Here is a 17,773-nt window from a genome sequence, read left to right on the forward strand (position 1 = left end):
AACCTGAACCTCCACAAGAGCAAAAAGTGTTCCTAACGGTGTTACTACCCTCCAGCTCCACTCCATTTAAAATAATGCTTTATCTTAGCCATGTTACCATCTCCCACTCCTCCATCTAAAATAATGCTTCCATTACTTCCTGAAGAATTTTATTTTATTTATTTATTATGTATACAATATTCTTTCTGCATGTATGCCTGAAGGCCAGAAGAGGGCACCAGACCTCATTATAGATGGTTGTGAGCCACCATGTGGTTGCTGGGAATTGAACTCAGGACCTTTGGAAGAGCAGGTAATGCTCTTAACCACTGAGCCATCTCTCCAGCCCCTTCCTGAAGAATTTTATACACTGTATTTTGATCATATTCATATCTCTTCCCCCACTTCTTCCCAGATCAACCCCCACCTCCTCACCCACCCAACTTTGTGTTTCTCTTTCTCTCCTTTAAAATCCATTGAGTCCAGTTTGTGCTATCCAGATACTCTTGGGCATGGGCCCAGCCCTGGAGTGTGGTTAGCTCACCCTTGGGGTCATCTCCTTAAAGAAAACAGCCTCTCCTCTCCCAGCGGCTAGCAACAGCAATAGCTCCTCAGCTACAGACGTCACTTTGCCGCCTTCCTTTTGGCTTTTGTCTGGCTGAACTCGGAGGTCTTGTGTGTGCTGTCACTGTTGCTGTGACTTCGCGAATACAGCCATTCTGCTGTGTCTAGAAATCAGTGTTTCCTTGTAGTCGTCCACGGTCCTGCCCGCTCTTCCACAGTGATTCCTGAGCCTTGCACGGAGATACAGGACACAGATGTGGCACACAGTGCCGAACACTCCCAGGCTTTATTCTCTGTACACTGATCAGTTTAGGGTCTCAGTCTTAATTGCCGTCTTCAACAAAAAAACTCTGATGAGGGTTGGGAGATGCACTGAATCTATGGATAGAGCATTAAATCACTAGGCATTATTTCAGTACTATCTCCATTCAGCAGAATGATAGTATGTTCTCTTAGGGGCCACAGGTTCTGAGCCCCAGGAACAGTGTCAGCTGTGAGTTCCGTCTCATGGAGCCTTCTCTGCTCTTACACAGTTCAGAATTCCCCTCCTGGAGAACGGTACCACCCAAGGTAGATGGGGCTTCCCATCTCACGTGACAAAACCAAGAAAATGGCCAATTTCATGGAGACAGTCCTCACTGAAACTCCCTGCACGTGATTCTCGAGGTCAAGTTGACAGCATCCGGCACCACGTTCAGATCTGCAACTGCTATGGCAGACTCCTCTGTGAGAGGCTTGCCTCAGCTCAGGCCACTCAGATGCAAAGTGGTCTCTGATTATTGTACTGGGACATTAAAGACCCCATCTGCATTCTGACTCTTGGATGGATTTTTCCCCTTCTTTGAATCAAAGGTCAGGTGTCTTATATCACCTGTAACCACCCCCTCTACCCTTCCCAGGCTACACACACACACACACACACACACACACACACTGTGCACCTTCTGCCCATTTTTTCCCACGAGTTCCCAGCTTTTTTAGCCCAGGAAGGGCTTTTTAGCACAGCTGTAACTTGTCTGTCCTCACCTTGCATCCTGGCAGCTACCATCTTTTCCTCACTGTCAAGAGGCTAACGTGGAGGATGACAGCCGCATATCCTTGTCCCTTACCTTGGCACAGTCTTCCTAACTAGACAGCTCAGCTGTGGTTGCATGCCGTAATCCACACATTAAAGGTCATGTAACAACTACCACAGCCTCCTTGCCATCCTGTCCCAGACAAGGTACTTTCGGTGATTGCAGTATGTTAGCTTTCTAGTCCATCGGCTATTTTGGGTGTTTCTTCACACTGGCATGGGGTGGAGCTGTTCACCAAGAGAGCATGCTGATTCATACCATGTAGAGGACAATGGCTACCACAGAATCCTTCCTAAGGGTGCTCTGTTCTAAGACAGCTCGGCTTTGGTTGCAGGAGAGAGCATGTAATCGCCACTACAGCAAGGACGCACACTCTCTCGTACCATTTGGGGGACTGTAGTCATATTGGGATTGTCTCTGGTTTTCCTCCCTCAGGAGGATTGGCATACCTGGATGGCATATCTGCTCACCCATCATAGGTGCCATGCAGCCTGTAAGTCATTCCAATAAATTCCCAGATAGATAAATAGATAGACAGATAGAGCTATTCTATAAGTTCTGTGACTCCAGAGAACCCTGACTAGTACATAAGCCTTGTAAGTTTCATTAGCTTCCTGAGTCTTAAGAATTTCTCTACAAGGAGAAATGTCTCAGTTTGGGGGAAATAGCACACAACATCAGCATACAGGTTTTCCCAAGCAGTTTTGTTCCTCAGTTGTTTGAATCTATTGGTACAAAATCTACAGAGAATGCAAACTGTATATTTTGTTGTCTGCCTTTATTTTCAAATGTCTCCATGTAAGTTTCTCAATTCATCAAGTCCCCCAAAAGTCTTTTTTGTTTTTAAGTTGGAATTGCATGAACCCAAATCATATTTTAGAGGAATTTGATTGTTACACCAACTATTTGCCCTGTAATTATTTTTGTTAATTATGTCTTAACTCAAACTTTGTGATTTTAGAGGCATTTTATTCTTTCCTATAAAACTATAGTAGAGATAAGTTCTCATCAGATAGTGCTAAATAGGCCTTTAAAAAACTGCCAGTTCTCTTCAGCTAGTAAAAGAGGGTAAAAAGAAAAAAGTTACCCAAAGAGATACAACTTGCTCATTTTTAATTAAAACTTCAGTGATGGTTTCAAAAAGGACTTTCTAATAAAAAAAAATCACACATTAAAACTAACCATTTATTTTTTGTTGTGAGCCTAGCCTTTAAAGTCATTTTATTAACTAACTTTTTAGGACTTTTTACCTCTCTCTCTCTCTCTCTCTCTCTCTCTCTCTCTCTCTCTCTCTCTCTCTCTCTCTCTCTCTGTGTGTGTGTGTGTGTACATGCATGTATGCAGGTGCCCATAGAGCCCCGAGTCATCAGATTTCACAGGTCAGGATCTCTTTCATATAGAATGGAGCCACCCAGAGTGGGATATCGTCCTGATTCAATTAACCTAGTCAATCATCCACAGAGAACCTACAGGCTAACCCGATTTAGAGCAGTCTTCATCAAGACTGCTTTCCCAGATGATTCTAGACTGTTCTAGGTTCACAATGGAGGGGGGTACCACAATTACCTGTGTATATTCTGTTTTCCCATTTTCTTCTTCTTTTTCTCTTTGTTTTTCCCTTTTTTCCTTCCTTCTATCCCTTCCTTCCTTTTTCTTTCTTTTTTCTTTCTTTCCTCTCTCTCCCTCCTCTCTCTCTCTCTCTCTCTCTCTCTCTCTCTCTCTCTCTCTCTCTTTCTTTCTTTCTTTCTTTCTTTCTTGTTTTTCAAGACAGGGTTTCTCTGTGCAGCCCTGGCTGTTCTGGAACTCACTCTGTAGACCAGGATGGTCTCCAGTTCACAAAGATCCGCTTGCCTCAGCCTCCATGGTGCTGGGATTAGAGGTGTGAACCACTACTGCCCAGCTTCTTCATTTTTCTTAATCAACCTTATTTCTTGTTCCTTACTCTGTGAAGAATTGGGGCTAAGGGGACCATGGACACCATTGAAATGGAAACCAGTAAGGACACAGCTTATTTGGGAAGCAGAGTGTAGGGTCTTTATTCTTAGCCATACATACGGTTACAGCTTTGATTACAAAATACATAATGCATAAGATACCAATCTGTTAATGCCTTTTATTCTACTGGACAAAGAACAGTTGTTTATATGTAACTAATTGGATCTTTTCCCAGGATAGAAACGTGAAGAATGTGACATAGCAGGAAATACCTGTTAGACTGGGAAGCAATACTCTGCTCAAACTCTGCGAACATCCTCTAGCGTTTAAGGGACATCTGGGCAAGTGTATTGTCCTGTACTGGCATCAGCTCAGCAAATCTCCTTCACATCATTTTAAAATTAAGTATTAATAAAATGTCCCAGGTTTTTTTTAGTGCAGGACTGGACTGGAAACAAAGAAAAGAAAGGCCGTTGATGCACTTCAGTCATCGCCCAGCTAGGGAACAGAGCAGGGGCTAGGTCGTGTTATGGGCCACGTTGTGCGAGCCTGTGTTTATCTTACACGTCATTGATTTCTCTTCTTGCTGTACTACATTGACAAGCAGCCTGAGTTCGGTGCTGCCTAGAAGTGGTTAAAGTAGGTGCTGTTGTCCTCCTGGAGCACTTTTCCATGCCATGATGTGGTTTGTTGGAGGATATTCCCCACCCCGGATTTTGTCAGCTTAAAAAGTCGTTTGCTGAGATGATATAAAATGTATTTTTACATCTGGTGAGAAATGATTCAGCTTTTACTCCATAATCTGCCCATATATAAATTACTATATGTTAATTTACCTATAAGATTAAACAACTTTACCTAAGACTGAGCTAACTTTGACCAGTTTTGTTATATTTAATGTATATTCCTATAACTAATTTAATATTAAGATGTTTTTCAGGTATAATATTCTACTTATTTTTGTATAAGATTTAATGAGCTGTATTTTTCTAGGAATTTATTCAAATTATTTCCATGAAGGTTTCGTGATAGTCTTGCCTAACTGGTTTAATCTCTACCTGATCTATTGCCTCTAGACCATTTTGGTTGGTTTTGGTTTTTGAAACATGGGCTCATTCGGTAGCCTTGGATGCCCTGAAACGTGCTAAGTAAAACAGGTTGGGTCTGAACTCACAGAGATCTGTCCTGTCTCTGTCCCCCAAATGCTGGGATTAAAGATGTGTGTGAGAATGTCCAGCCTCTTCTGCTCCCCTTTGTGTTTGTATTGTTTTGTGAGAGGGTCTCACGTAGCCCATGCTTCCTGGAACCAGCGATCCCCTGCCTCCCCACCCAGGATGCTGCTTTGCAATTCCATACATTACTTACTTTAGCCTCTCTCTATTTTGATTCATCTTGCCAGATCCTGTCTGATTTAATTATACTTACTATTTATTTTTACTTGCATTAGACTGTTTTCTCTGTCTTTTCTTCGAGAACTGTCAGCCCTGCTCCACAGTGGCTTCTATTTCCCATGTCAGGCTGCAATCTGTATCACTGCCCCTCACACACTTCCTTTGTTTTCTTTTACTTGTTTTCTGGCTTCCTTCGATTGCAGCTTGTCTCATTAATTCTTGTGCTTTGGGCATGTATAAGCTGCATTTACATTCATTTATTATTAAGTTATAGGGCAGATGCTTTTAAACACAGCCATTCTCCTCATGGTTCTAAGTATTTTCTAATTCCCTTTGGCATCTTCTATTTAGCTTAAAGTTGTTTGTTGGCTTGCTCACACAGGACAGTTTTCATTTGAATTCCGATTTATTATTTGTATCAATCTTTTACTTGAGCTTTCATGTGACATTTTCAAATGTGCTTTTCTCTCTTACAAACATGTGTATGAGTCTTTCAGATTTAAAGAAACCGTGAAGGAACTCGAGAGGTCGCTCAGCAGTTCAGAGCACTCGCTGTTCTCTCGTGCAGAGGGCTTGGGTTTGTTTCCCTGCACCTGTATGGCAGCTTAGTATTGCATGCAACCTTAGCTTCAAGAAACCCAATGTCCTCCTCTGGCCTCCGCAATGCTCCATAAGATGTTTTACACCTCCACCCCCACACACCTGCACACAAACACAACTAAAAATATATTAAAATAAAATGTCTGTCTATATATTGTATATTGTTCTTGTACAGTTTTTCTTATATTAGTTATAGCCTTTTTATTTTAGACAAAAGGTGGAAATGTAGTGATATTTCATTTGTATTTTAATAAATAAAGCTTACCTGAAGACCAGAGAGTCAAGCAGACCAGGCAGTGGTGACACACACCTTTAATTCCAGTAGCCACACTAGTTTGCCATAGAAACCGGGAGGTGGTGGTGCACGCCCTCGTGCACCCAACCCTAGTGAGGAATATAAGATGGGAGGAGACAATTGTCACAGTCTCCTGCTGAGACTCCTGGAGCCGGGATGGCTGTTTTGGACTGAGGTAGAAATAAGAGCCAGTGGCTGGCTGTTTTGCTTTTCTGACCTTTAGGTTGAACTCCAATATCTGTCTCTGAGTTTTTATTAATCATGCTACAAAAAATCTTTTAAAAAGCATGTAAATATAAATGTATTTATGTTCATATATAATTTATAATGTATATGTATAATTTTGGAGTTATGAGTATCATCATAAAAAGCCTTGAAGCTATTTGTGGCCCTAAATAAATCGATATGTTCATTCTTGAAATTATCATCAACTTAATTTTCTTGAGTTAGTGGATCTCAAAATTCCCAGTCATTTCCTGGATATCAATGTGTGTGTGTACGTGATTATTATCAAAATTGTTATCTTAAGCTTAACATATGTAATTTTTTTTCTTTTTCTTTTCTTTTTTTTTTTTTTTTTTGGTATTTCGAGACAAGGTTTCTCTGTGTAGCTTTGGAGCATGTCCTGAAACTCACTTTGTAGACCAGGCTGTCCTCAAACTCATGGAAATCCACCTGCCTCTGCCTCCTGAGTGGCTACCATATGTAATTTTGTGCTCAATGAGATATATTATACAAAATTCTAATTTAGAAAAAATATGGCAGGAACCAGTTGCTCAAAAATTTATGAGAGGAAAATTTTAATAAATAATATAAGTTAGAAAAATGTCATTTGCCATTTTGCTGCGAGTTTTGAAATGTTTTTTGTTTTTTTTGTTTTTTTTTTTTTTTTTTGTCTTGGCCTGGCATTCAAGATATATAGAGGTTTTTATTGTTGTTTGTTTTCACCTTTTACTGCTAATTCCCAGTCATGACTTCTCAGTGTCAGGTAACAATGAGTTAATACCCTGGTTCCAGACTTGTTCTACTTGCCCAGATTTCCTTTTGTAAAGAGATAATTTTTTAAATGCATAAAATTATGATTCTCGTGGAGATAAAATGAATATGTGTTAAAGAGTATAATCAATTCATCAGTCAGAGGGAATTGTAGATTTACCACCGGTTTAAAAGAGCATCCCAGAGCTGGATGGTGGTGGCGCACGCCTTTAATCCCAGCACTCAGGAGGCAGAAGCAGGTGGATCTTCGTGAGTTTGAGGCCAGCCTGGTCTACAGCAGCTGGTTATAGGGTAGGCTACAGAAAAAAATCTGCTGGGGGCGGGGGAGGGAAGGACCATCCTAAGCTTGGAGTGGTGGCACACTCCTAGAATCCCAGAACTCGGGAGGCCAAAGCTGGAAGACTGCAAGTCTGAAGCCAGCCTGGGTTGCAGGATGTCACCGTGTGTCAAACCCTTCTGCACCAAAAAGAGGAAGAATTCTAACAGACACACTTATGCACCCAAAATATTCAAATAAATGTGCAAGTAAAGACAAATGCGTTTGGTTTCCCAGAGAGAAAGAGCAGCTAGACAGACTCCATGTGTGTCGACAAATCTACTACTTCTTCTTACTCTGTTAGATGCAGCTCAGAGATGCAAGAAGGCTAGACAGTGCAAGGTTAGATTTACATCACCAGAGAGGTGTGTGCTCTGGAGACAATGTTTTCTATTGAAACATATTTCTTCTCTGTGCACCTGGGTTTGGTTTTCCTTTGTGCTTATTTAATCCACGGCTGCTCTTCAGTTACCTATGCAAGTGGGGTTTCTCCCGCTGCCTTCCTTACTGTTGTAGTTAATTTCCAGTTACTTCTGTTGTACAATAGTGTTAATTATCTTTTCATTATGCTTTTCCATACCCCCTCCCCATGCCGTAAGAAATTATAATCTGTATTTAGTGGTATTGATTACCTTAGTTATGGGAAGTTACTGTCTTTTTCCTCCTCTTTACTATGGCTTGAATGCCCCTCTAACTATCTCCAACAACACCAAACACAGCATAACCAATTGTTCTTTAGCCCGTCATTGTTCATACTTAATATCAGGTGTCCTTGGAGGAAACCAATATATTTAAATAAATATATGGATACATAGTTCAAATTCAAATCACATCCTAGGAAGGGTTAAATATGTGGAATCTATAGCTAATATTTAATTACTAGTTATACTTTCTATTTCCACTTACACTACCAATGGTGAAGAGTAGGAAAAGACATTTGAATATTTGGTAATGAGCAATGTATTTTCCTTCCAAAATACCCTCCCACAACAGGTTCACAAAGTCATGAGTGAAGCCAGACTATGCAGGAACACAACTGCATTTGGCTTGCTGATTTCAAGCTTTTCTTTGCTGGCATTTACAAGTGTATTCCATGTTCCAAAAATACTTTGCTAGTCTTTTGGCAGTTTTAACTAAATCATTTCAGTTATCTATATATACTGTTTAATTTTTATAAGTACTAATTACAAACTTCCATTTCTTTAGATGAGAGATGTTGACAAGCATTATATAAAACCAATTACGAAGTGTGAACATAGCACGCAGACAGATACACACATATTGCCTCCAACCACCGTGAGATCATATGAGTGGAATGAATGGGAATTAAGAAGAAAAGCTATAAGACTGGTTTGTAACAGTATCTTCTAAATTGTTCAAAGGTGGGGAATTTTGGTATTGTGGCCCATACAGTTGGTAAGTTCAATTGTTTATATAAAAGTAATAAGTTCCTACACAGTTCTTTGCTGATAGAAAAGTAATTAGCATAATTTATAACTTGCTGGCTTCATATACTGTAAGGTTGTTTTCTAACTTTAAAACCTGTATGAAAATATGGAAGCATGAACCCATTCTCTAGTAACACCAGCCAGGTACTAATGATGGTTTACTGTTTACTTGCTAGTCTGGAAACTGTTTTTCGGGGAGCGATGGCTGAGTGGTTAAGGACACTCGTCATTCTTATAGAGGACCTAGGTTCATTTCCAGGCACCCACTTGGGCAGCTCACGTTGACAGCCCCAGGGGATCTGACACTCTCTTCTGGCCTTTGCCATCCCTCAAACACATGTACACAGATGCAAACACATAAATAAAAACAGACTAAATCTCAAATATGAAAGAATACCTTGTCTTCTGCTCTGGATAGTATCAGTATGTTCTTCCAACTACTCAGAAGTCTGAGACCTGCCCAAGTAAAAGGGTGAGTTCATGGGCAGTTTGAATAACTTAGAAAGAACCTATACTAAAGATGTGTGTGTGTGTGTGTGTGTGTGTATTGTATTGTATATTAAGGGCTACATACATAGCTTAGTGGTAGAGCACTTGCCTAGCAGTCCCAAGTTAAACCACTGTATCAGAGAACAAAACAAAACAAAGAAACAAACAACAGCAGCAACCCTATTCCTCCCACTTCTTCTTCTTTTTTTTTTTTTTTTAAAAAAAAAACTTTTTCTGTCAAATCTTAGATGCTGTACCCCTTTACGATAGGTTTGCGCTGGGTAGCCCAGGCTGGCCTGGAATTCAACATGTTCCTGGCCTAACCTCAGCCTCCTGAGTGTTGGAATTACAGTGTGCACCCTGTGCCTTCCCCCATTCTCTTAGACATAGTGCATTCATCCTGTGGATTCTGGGTCACTGTAATGATAACAGATGCCAACCCTTAAAGCCTGTCTTTGAAGCTCTTGTCCTTGTCCTGCCCCGTAGAATTCCTCACTTGCTTCTTATTCTTTTTTTTCAGCATCTTGTATTTAAGGCAACAGATGTTAATGTATTAGTATCATTTAGTATAGCAGGGGCCTTTGCTGAATAACAACGTGGGGGATACGAACATTACCTTATTAGTTACCTTTCTCATAGCAACCACAGAATACCCAGCAAAAACAAAGGAGGGAGGATTTATAGCATATGTGTGATAAAAATCAGTTATGTCCTTAGCCTTCATTTATTGCATGCACCATTCTTCTGAAATCATGTGTGAAGTAAACAAAGACTGCTCAGTAAGAACAGAAAGTTTGCATGGCATTCTTAAAATGCAGGCAGGGAGAACTGTGCAGATGGCTTCCCAGTAGGAAAAGACTCTTGTTATACAAGCCTAAAGACCTGAGATTGGGTGCCCCAAACGTATATAAAAGCATAAAAGTAAAAAAAAAAAAAAAAAAAAAAAAAAAAAAAAAAAAAGCATAAAAGTTGGACTCAGTGGCACAAACAACTGCAATCCCAGTGTGCCTATGTAGGCAGAGGCTGCTCTTTCATTTCCTGGCCGCCCAAGACAACACTGCTTCACCCATTAGCTCTAGCTTCTTACTGGCTAGCTTTTACATCTTAAATTAACCCATTTCTATTAATCTGAGTATCGCCACAAGGTTGTGGCCTACCAGTAAGGTTCCTAAGGTTCGATGTGTCCTTCTCCCTTGGCTGCTACATGGTGTCTCTGACTCCACCTACTCTTTCTATCTCTGTTAAGATTTTCCACCTGGCTTTGCTCTGCTAAGCCATTGGCTGAAACAGTTTTATTCATCAACCAGTAAAAGCAACAAATATACAGAAGGGCACCCCACATCATGCCTACCTGAGTGGGAGGTGGGGCCATGACGCTTACCAGAAGCTAACTGAGCTGACTGGTGCCGCAGCAAAGATATATGGGGGAACTTCTCGTCAACCAACATTTAGAATTAATTGAGAATGTGAAGTGTGTTAAGGCGGATCTTTTAATGCCCAAGGTGGGTTGAACAGAAAGAAGATGAGGATTTAAATAAAATCGGGTAGAAAAGCACCAACATTGGTGGGACAGCACCGTGAAAGATCTCAAGGCAAAGGATACAAAGTATTTTAGGACCTCTCTGTGTACTGATGCTTTCTATTGACATGTCAATGCATTTTTCAGAGTGTGTTATAACGGACAGTGTAAGAAATTTCTTGACCTGGGCTAGGGGTACAAGTCTGTGGTGGAGCACTTGCCTAGCATGTGGGAGGCCCTGATTCTCACCCCAGCACAAAAATATTTGCTTATATAACAAGGCTCTTGGAATAGTAAAATTATGCTACCAGAAATCATGAAAAGATAAAAGCCTTATTAATGTGGACTCTATGCTGGGCAGTTGTAGGGAAAAGATTTGGATTCTTGATGGTCCAAACTCTGAAATATTTAGGTCTGTCCTCCTTCATTCATCTGCTCTGGTACCCACTACCGCACTTTCTTACCCTGTCCCAACATCTTCTTAGTTCTTATCCTCTCCCATTTCCTTGTGGGTCTGAGGATGAAATCGGGGCTTTCCATGTGCTATTCAGCCCAGTGACCACTGAGTTCCACCTTCCAGTCCTTCTCCTCCGTGGTTCCTGGCCTGTGCCATCTGTTTGTACTCATGTTTACTAGTTATCCAAAAAGAGAGTAAACAAAACTAAAATTGTATAACCTGAAGTCAGATTTTTATAGTAACACCATAGGGTAAAGCTCATTTTAAAAATTCACTATAAATCTTAGACAAGTATGATTTTGAAAAGTCAAAGTTCTACAAATCTTAAAGTTTAATATTAAAGCAATCATAAGGTCATTTAAAGTCATAGCTGAGATCACTATAACTCAATATTGTGCACCTTTCTTTAGCCTCATTTTCAGCATTTCATATGTTTTCCCACTTCATAAGGAATTCTTAATTTTTTATTCTGTTCTTGATTTCGTAGTGTTCCAATGTTTTATAGGAAAAATGAGATATTTGGTCCATCAGGATAATTCAGAATGTTGCTATGAAAGCTGCTAAGTTCAGTCCCCAGAACCTACCACAGAAGGAGAGAATTAACACCAGGAGCTTCTGACTCCCACCTGCACACCATGGCACACACATGCCCGTGATCATATCATACACACCCTCATACTTATTGTACTCACCACCACCACCACCATCATCACCACCATCACCATCATCATCACCACCACCATCACTATCACCACCACCACCACCACCACCATCTTTACCACCATCAACACCATCACTATTGTCATCATCATCACTGTCATCATCACCATCACCACCATCGTCATCACCACCACCATCACCATCATCACCACCGTTGTCATCACCACCATCACCATCATCACCACCATTGTCACCATCACCATCACCATCATCACCACCATCGTCATCATCACCATCACCATCATCACCACCATTGTCATTGTCATCATCACCATCACCATTATCACCACCATTGTCATCACTACCATCACCATCATCACTACCATCGTCATCACCACCACCATCACCATCATCATCACCACCGTCGTCATCATCATCACCATAGAATATGTAATGTTTATTTGTAGAATGTGAAAATAATAGGTAAATATTAACTAAACCCTTGATAATTTTTTACAGTATTTATTTTTTAGAGAGATATTAATTAATCCCGATTTTCTTCTTCTATATAGGCTAATTTACGTCAGAAAATTACTCACTCCGTACAAACTGACCTTAGTCACATGAGAAGAGAAAACAGCTCACAGGTGTACCCTCTGAAAAGTGTTAGCACCCAGTCCATGAGAGAAGGCAGCACTGGAGTGCCCAGGCCCCAGATCTTCATAGCTGGGCTTCGGGGGGGACCAAGTCAAAAAACTCACGGGGTAAAGGTAAACCTAACCAGAGCAGTGGATGAAACCTAGGATGGAATTTTAAAGGAAGCTGATCCTGAATATTAAGCATGGAAAAGAGTTCCAAGTACTCTACATGTACATATTTAATTTTGTGGGGTGACACAGTCAGTGTTTGCATGAATGTGTATTAGAGCCCCATGTCTCGCCTGACTGCTATACAGATCTCAAAGCATCTCTGTAGCACATTTCTCATTCTATTAAAAATGATAAATAAAATGCTGTCCATTTGTTTGTTTTGTCTTTTAGAAAAAATTGAGTAGCATAGAGAATGAAATTGTAATGCCAGCTATATTAACAGTGTAAAATGATTTATCACCAGAATAAAGGCTACCTCTAAAATCCTACAAAATGTTAAACATGAAAAAAAAGAAAAAAAAATGTTAAACATGAACATTTGCCCTGAAACACAACACTTTCTGTCATTAGCTATTCAAGGTTGACACAGATTTCTATATAATGAGCCTTGCAATCTGGAACAATTATAGCCAACATCCACACTATGCCTTTTAAAACCTGAAGATTTGATATTTATACCTAAATTTCAGGCTCCTTTAGGGAAAAAAAAATCAGAATATCTGGTAACACTGGCAGGAATTCAAGCTTGGTCCTTTCAAGTTGTCTGTAATCTAAGCCAAAGCCTGAAGCATAGAGTCCTTCTACTTCAGACTCCCCCTCAGCCATATTTGGCCCATAAACAGTTGTGTTTGGATTTCTGTGAATCACTACACTTTAGGGATATAGTTGTATTACTCTTATATACTTCTAATGCCAGCTAATGGATAAGAAAGTTCCCAGGTGAAAGGAACTAGCAGAAGAACTAGGAGAAGGAGGATCATTTACATAATTTATATCTATTTTTATCTGCACAGGTGATTTTCTTTTTCTTTTTGGATGGGAGGCATATGGCTCAGTTGGTAGAATACTTGTCTTCCATGCACATGGCAATGGGTTCAGTTCCCAATACTTCAGAAACTGTATATGGTGGGTGGCACACAGATGTCATCTTAGCGTTTGGATGATGGTGGCAGGAAGGTCACAAATTCAAAGTTGTCATTGGACATATAGCAAACATGTGGCAAGCATACAATATGAGAGCCTGTCTCAGAAAAAAAAAAAAAAGCCTTGGTCTTTGCTGATCTCTCTGATTTGTGTTTTCAGTTGTGCTCCTAGCCGGGGGTAGTATGTGACTCTCGCCAACCATGTCCCCTTGGGCTTGACTGAGCCCACTTCACTGTTCCCTTGAACCAGGTTTCTTGTATGACCCACAGAGGTGAGATTCCTGCTGTGTTGCCTCTGAATGTCAAAAGCCAACACTTCTACTTTCTTTTGGACAAAGCTAGACACTCCAACACCCAGTTCTTTGACAATCCTCGGGTATCTACCAGAGCTTGTGAAAAGACAGCACGAGTCCCTTCATCCTCTCAGTTTAGGATGGGGTGACCGCCAGAGCAATGATGGAATCTAGGAGCCCATCAGTCTTCCAAGGGAAAAACAACAGCAAGAAATGCTGATGGAATTTGTTTTCTGTCTAGATTAAATACTATTTATAGCATGAATAGATCTTGAAATCCATTTTCCACAGGTGCTATAAAAAAGTGAACTTCAAACATACCCTTGTCATGATTTTTATACCTGAAGTTTTAAAATGATGTTAGTGACAGGCTGGCTGTTGAAACAAGGCATGGATGACAGGATGAGGTTGGGTCATCACAAAACTTATTAAACTTTAAGGATTCAGGACTGTGATTTTTTTGTTTGTTTTTTTTTTCAGTTAGCCCTCATCCATATTCATAAACATAAGCCAACATTATCTTAAAACTGGAGTTATCTTAGAGCTGAGGTTTTTGTAGAACTGAGGTTAGAATGAACTAATGAATAAAAATAGCAAAAGTCAAACTTTCAGTATCAAAGACTCACTTGGGTCTGGGGGAGGAGAGAGGGCCCAGCATTTAAGAGCTAGTTCTGTTTTTTCAAATGACCTGAGTTTGTTTCCCAGCAGTGGTGGTCAGAGGACAACTTTTGTGGAGTTGGTTATTGCCTTCTCTTTTTATGTGGGTTCTGGGGTTCAAATTCAGGCTGCCAGGTTTGTGTAGCAAGTGCCTTTACCACTGAGCCATTTTTACCAACCTTTGCACAGGTATTATTTATTGCCAACTGTATACTATCAACCATTGCAATATTTAACAAGTTATTCTACACCTGCCATATTTGAACTTAATAACCGCTTAAACTTTTAGCCATATATCTACACACTTTTTCCTTTAAATTCACACTTTTATTGCCAATCTGAATAGAAACTATATAATTCTTTTGTAATATAGTGATATAATATCTACTATATTATGAATATACTGAGTCTCCCTTTGTAGACTTCACAATATCCCATACTTTAACAGAAATAGAAATAAATAGATCAAGGAAAAAATACTGCAGTTCTAGTCTATTTGGTGATGTTATGAATATTTAGGGGTTGCTAACAAGAATATGAGCCAGGGGTTCCTCACAAGGAACAGGAGCAAACTGTATCACGTCCCTGGACAGCCCACCCAGCATCACTCATGAAAGTTGCAACCCTGGAGCCTTTGCCCAGCTTGCAGGCAGCTCAGGAAGCAGAGGTGGGCGGATCTCTGTGACTTCCAGGACAGGCTCCAAAGCTACAGAGAAACCTCAACAGTCTGAAGCATTTCTTCTCCCTGCCATTGGGCTGGTCAGAGTCTCCTACCCAAGCCTGTTGTTACCCCTTTTTATATGGTTGGGGAGGGATCCTGGAGAATATTTCCTTTTTATGTTCTCCCAGCTGTGTGACCTTTTGTTTACCTCTTGAGTCTTGTGAAAGCAAGCTCTCCCTACCCACAATGTTTCAATTCAAAGGAAACTTCTCTACAACATTCTGTACCTACAGCCCCACTCTCGGTCTACTAAAAATATGTGACTGTCATGTGTAAACTTATCCTTCCTTAACAGTCCGTAAGCATGCCTTTTATTTGCTTCTAGAGACATCTCATGATCCCTGTGGTACTCATGTTTTCTCATTAGCATGGGACAATAAACTAGACATGTTATGTTGTGTAGCAAGTATTTTTCTGTCCCACTAGCCAGCTCCCAAATGACACAGACACTTATTATTAATTATGAAAGCTTGGTCTTTAGCTTAGGCTTGTTTTTAACTAGCTCTTGTAACTTAAATTAGACTATATTTTTATTAATCTACATTCTACCACATGACTTTTACCTCTATCCCATTTTCTGAGCCCCACGTTTGAACCTCCCCTTTCTTTTCCTTCCCAGAGTCCTCTCTGTCTCTGAAAGTCTCACCTATACCTCTTGCCTAGCTATTGGCCATTTCATTTTTTATTAAACCAATCAGCAGGGACTTTGTAAAGACAGATCTTCACAGTGTACAAAAAGATTATTCCACAATAATACTGTGGTTTTACAGGCCTGCCTCTAAAAGTCTTGGGCTAATTGAGATAAGATTCATGATGGGTGGTGGTGGCACACACCTTTAATCCCAGAACTCGGGAGGCAGAGGCAGGTGGATCTCTAAATTCAAGGTCAGCCTGATCTACAGACCGAGTTCCAGGTCAGCTAGTGCTACACAGAGAAGCCCTGTCTTGAAAAACAAAACAAAAGATAGGATTCAGTAGTATGATTTGTGAGCCAAAAATACAACAACAATGGGCTATTCAATAGTATTTTATTCACTATCTTGTGGTCATTGTACATGTGCATGCGTGCATGTCTGTATATGTGTGTGTGTGTGTGTATACCCATGCATAATACTGTTCACCACGAGTCATGGTCCCTTTAAATAATGTTGATTAGAGTCGGAAACAAAAACAAACACATGTTCAAGATTTGTTTGGAATGTTTTGCTGTCGAAAATAAAAATTCTTCACTAAGCTGATACAGAATTTTAAAAGGTAAAGACTTACAAGGCCTATAATTGGACAATTTGAATATCAACAGAATAACTAGATAAAGCACATTATTTTCTGCCTTAATTGCATCTCTTGGTCTGGGAGATGCTAAAGGATATAGGCTAGGGAAGGTTAAAAAAGCATTAACTGAATATGTGGACATGGGGATGTCGTCCTTTGTGCTGGTGAAGACTCCAGTGCTGCTGCTTTGGGGTCATCCACACTCCAGTAAGCAAGCTGTCATTTAAGTTCTGACTTGAAGCTTTCCATGGCCCAGGGTTGTTCTTGCTCTGCAAGCTCCAGACCCATTGGCATCTCTACTTGGTGCTTGAAGCTCTATCTCCTTAGACCACAGAGACTTCCGGTTTAGATGGGGCTGGCTTCTGTGATACAGCCTACAAACATTGCTGGGGGTGAGCAAGCCTGACCTCATTTGTGTCTTTCAGCACCATTGATTGACGTCTAATGTCCAATTGTTGTGGAATAGAAGATTTGTTTAATCCTGTAAAGATGTGTTGTATTTTTTTGTGTTGCAGAATAATTGTTTAACTATGTAAAGATGTGTTGCAATTGTTTATGCTGCTTTTGCTTAACTATGTAAAGGTGTGTTGCTTTTGTTTATTCTTCATTTGTTTAACTATGTAAAGATGTGTTGCTGTTTTACCTTGCATGCCTAAGGCACCTGATTGGTCTAATAAAAAGTTGAATGGCCAATAACTAGGCAGAAGAGGGCTAGGCAGGGCTGGTGTGCAGAGAGAAAATGGGGAGCCAGCCACCCAGCCATCCAGGGTTCAGTCAGCCAGACACAGAAGGAACAGGAAAGAAGGATGGACAGTACAAAGATGAGGTAAATGAGCCTGGGGGCGGGGAACTTACTAAAAACAAGCCTAAGCTAAAGCCAAGCATTCATAATTAATAATAAAGTCTCTATTTCATGTTTTGGAGACTGGCAGTCCAAGAAAGCCTGCTACACCCAATGCCTTGAGGATCTTTGTCATAGACGCTTCTGTTTCATTAGTTGCTTCAGGTAAGAAGACAGTAGCAGTCTCTTTTGACTCTGGTTTTATTTTCCTTCTTTCTATACCCTTCTGGTCGTAAATAGGCTTTTTTTTAAAGATTTCAGTAGGTATAGTGGAAAAAAACCCTGAAAAATAAGAATCTAAATTATAATTTTGAAATCAGAAAATCTGTTACGGTTATTCAGACAATTTAGAACATGCAGAAGAGAACCCTGGAGTCAGGACTGCGAAGCTAAGTGGAGAACACAGTCCACCTTTAGGCTTCTGAAACAGAATTTGAAAAGAATGGTAGTGCTTAGTGAAGACACACCAAAA

General features: G+C 40.3%; 1 protein-coding gene across 6 annotated transcripts in view; it reads left to right on the forward strand.

Annotated features, from left to right (window-relative positions):
- Window positions 1-12,683, forward strand: part of Cfap206 (cilia and flagella associated protein 206) — a 36,023-nt gene extending 23,340 nt beyond the window's left edge. For 5 of the 6 annotated variants that reach the window (XM_057790731.1, XM_057790730.1, XM_057790735.1 and 2 more), the window contains 2 exons: window positions 8,359-8,502; window positions 12,298-12,683. In XM_057790731.1, coding sequence (XP_057646714.1) covers window positions 8,359-8,502; window positions 12,298-12,528 — 375 coding nt within the window. In that variant the 3' untranslated portion in view covers window positions 12,529-12,683. The remainder of the gene's footprint in view (window positions 1-8,358; window positions 8,503-12,297) is intronic. The other variant, XM_057790734.1, reaches the window with a different exon arrangement.
- The last annotated feature ends 5,090 nt before the right edge of the window (window positions 12,684-17,773 follow it).

Source organism: Chionomys nivalis, chromosome 16 (genome assembly GCF_950005125.1).
Source record: "Chionomys nivalis chromosome 16, mChiNiv1.1, whole genome shotgun sequence".
Lineage (NCBI taxonomy): Eukaryota > Metazoa > Chordata > Mammalia > Rodentia > Cricetidae > Chionomys > Chionomys nivalis.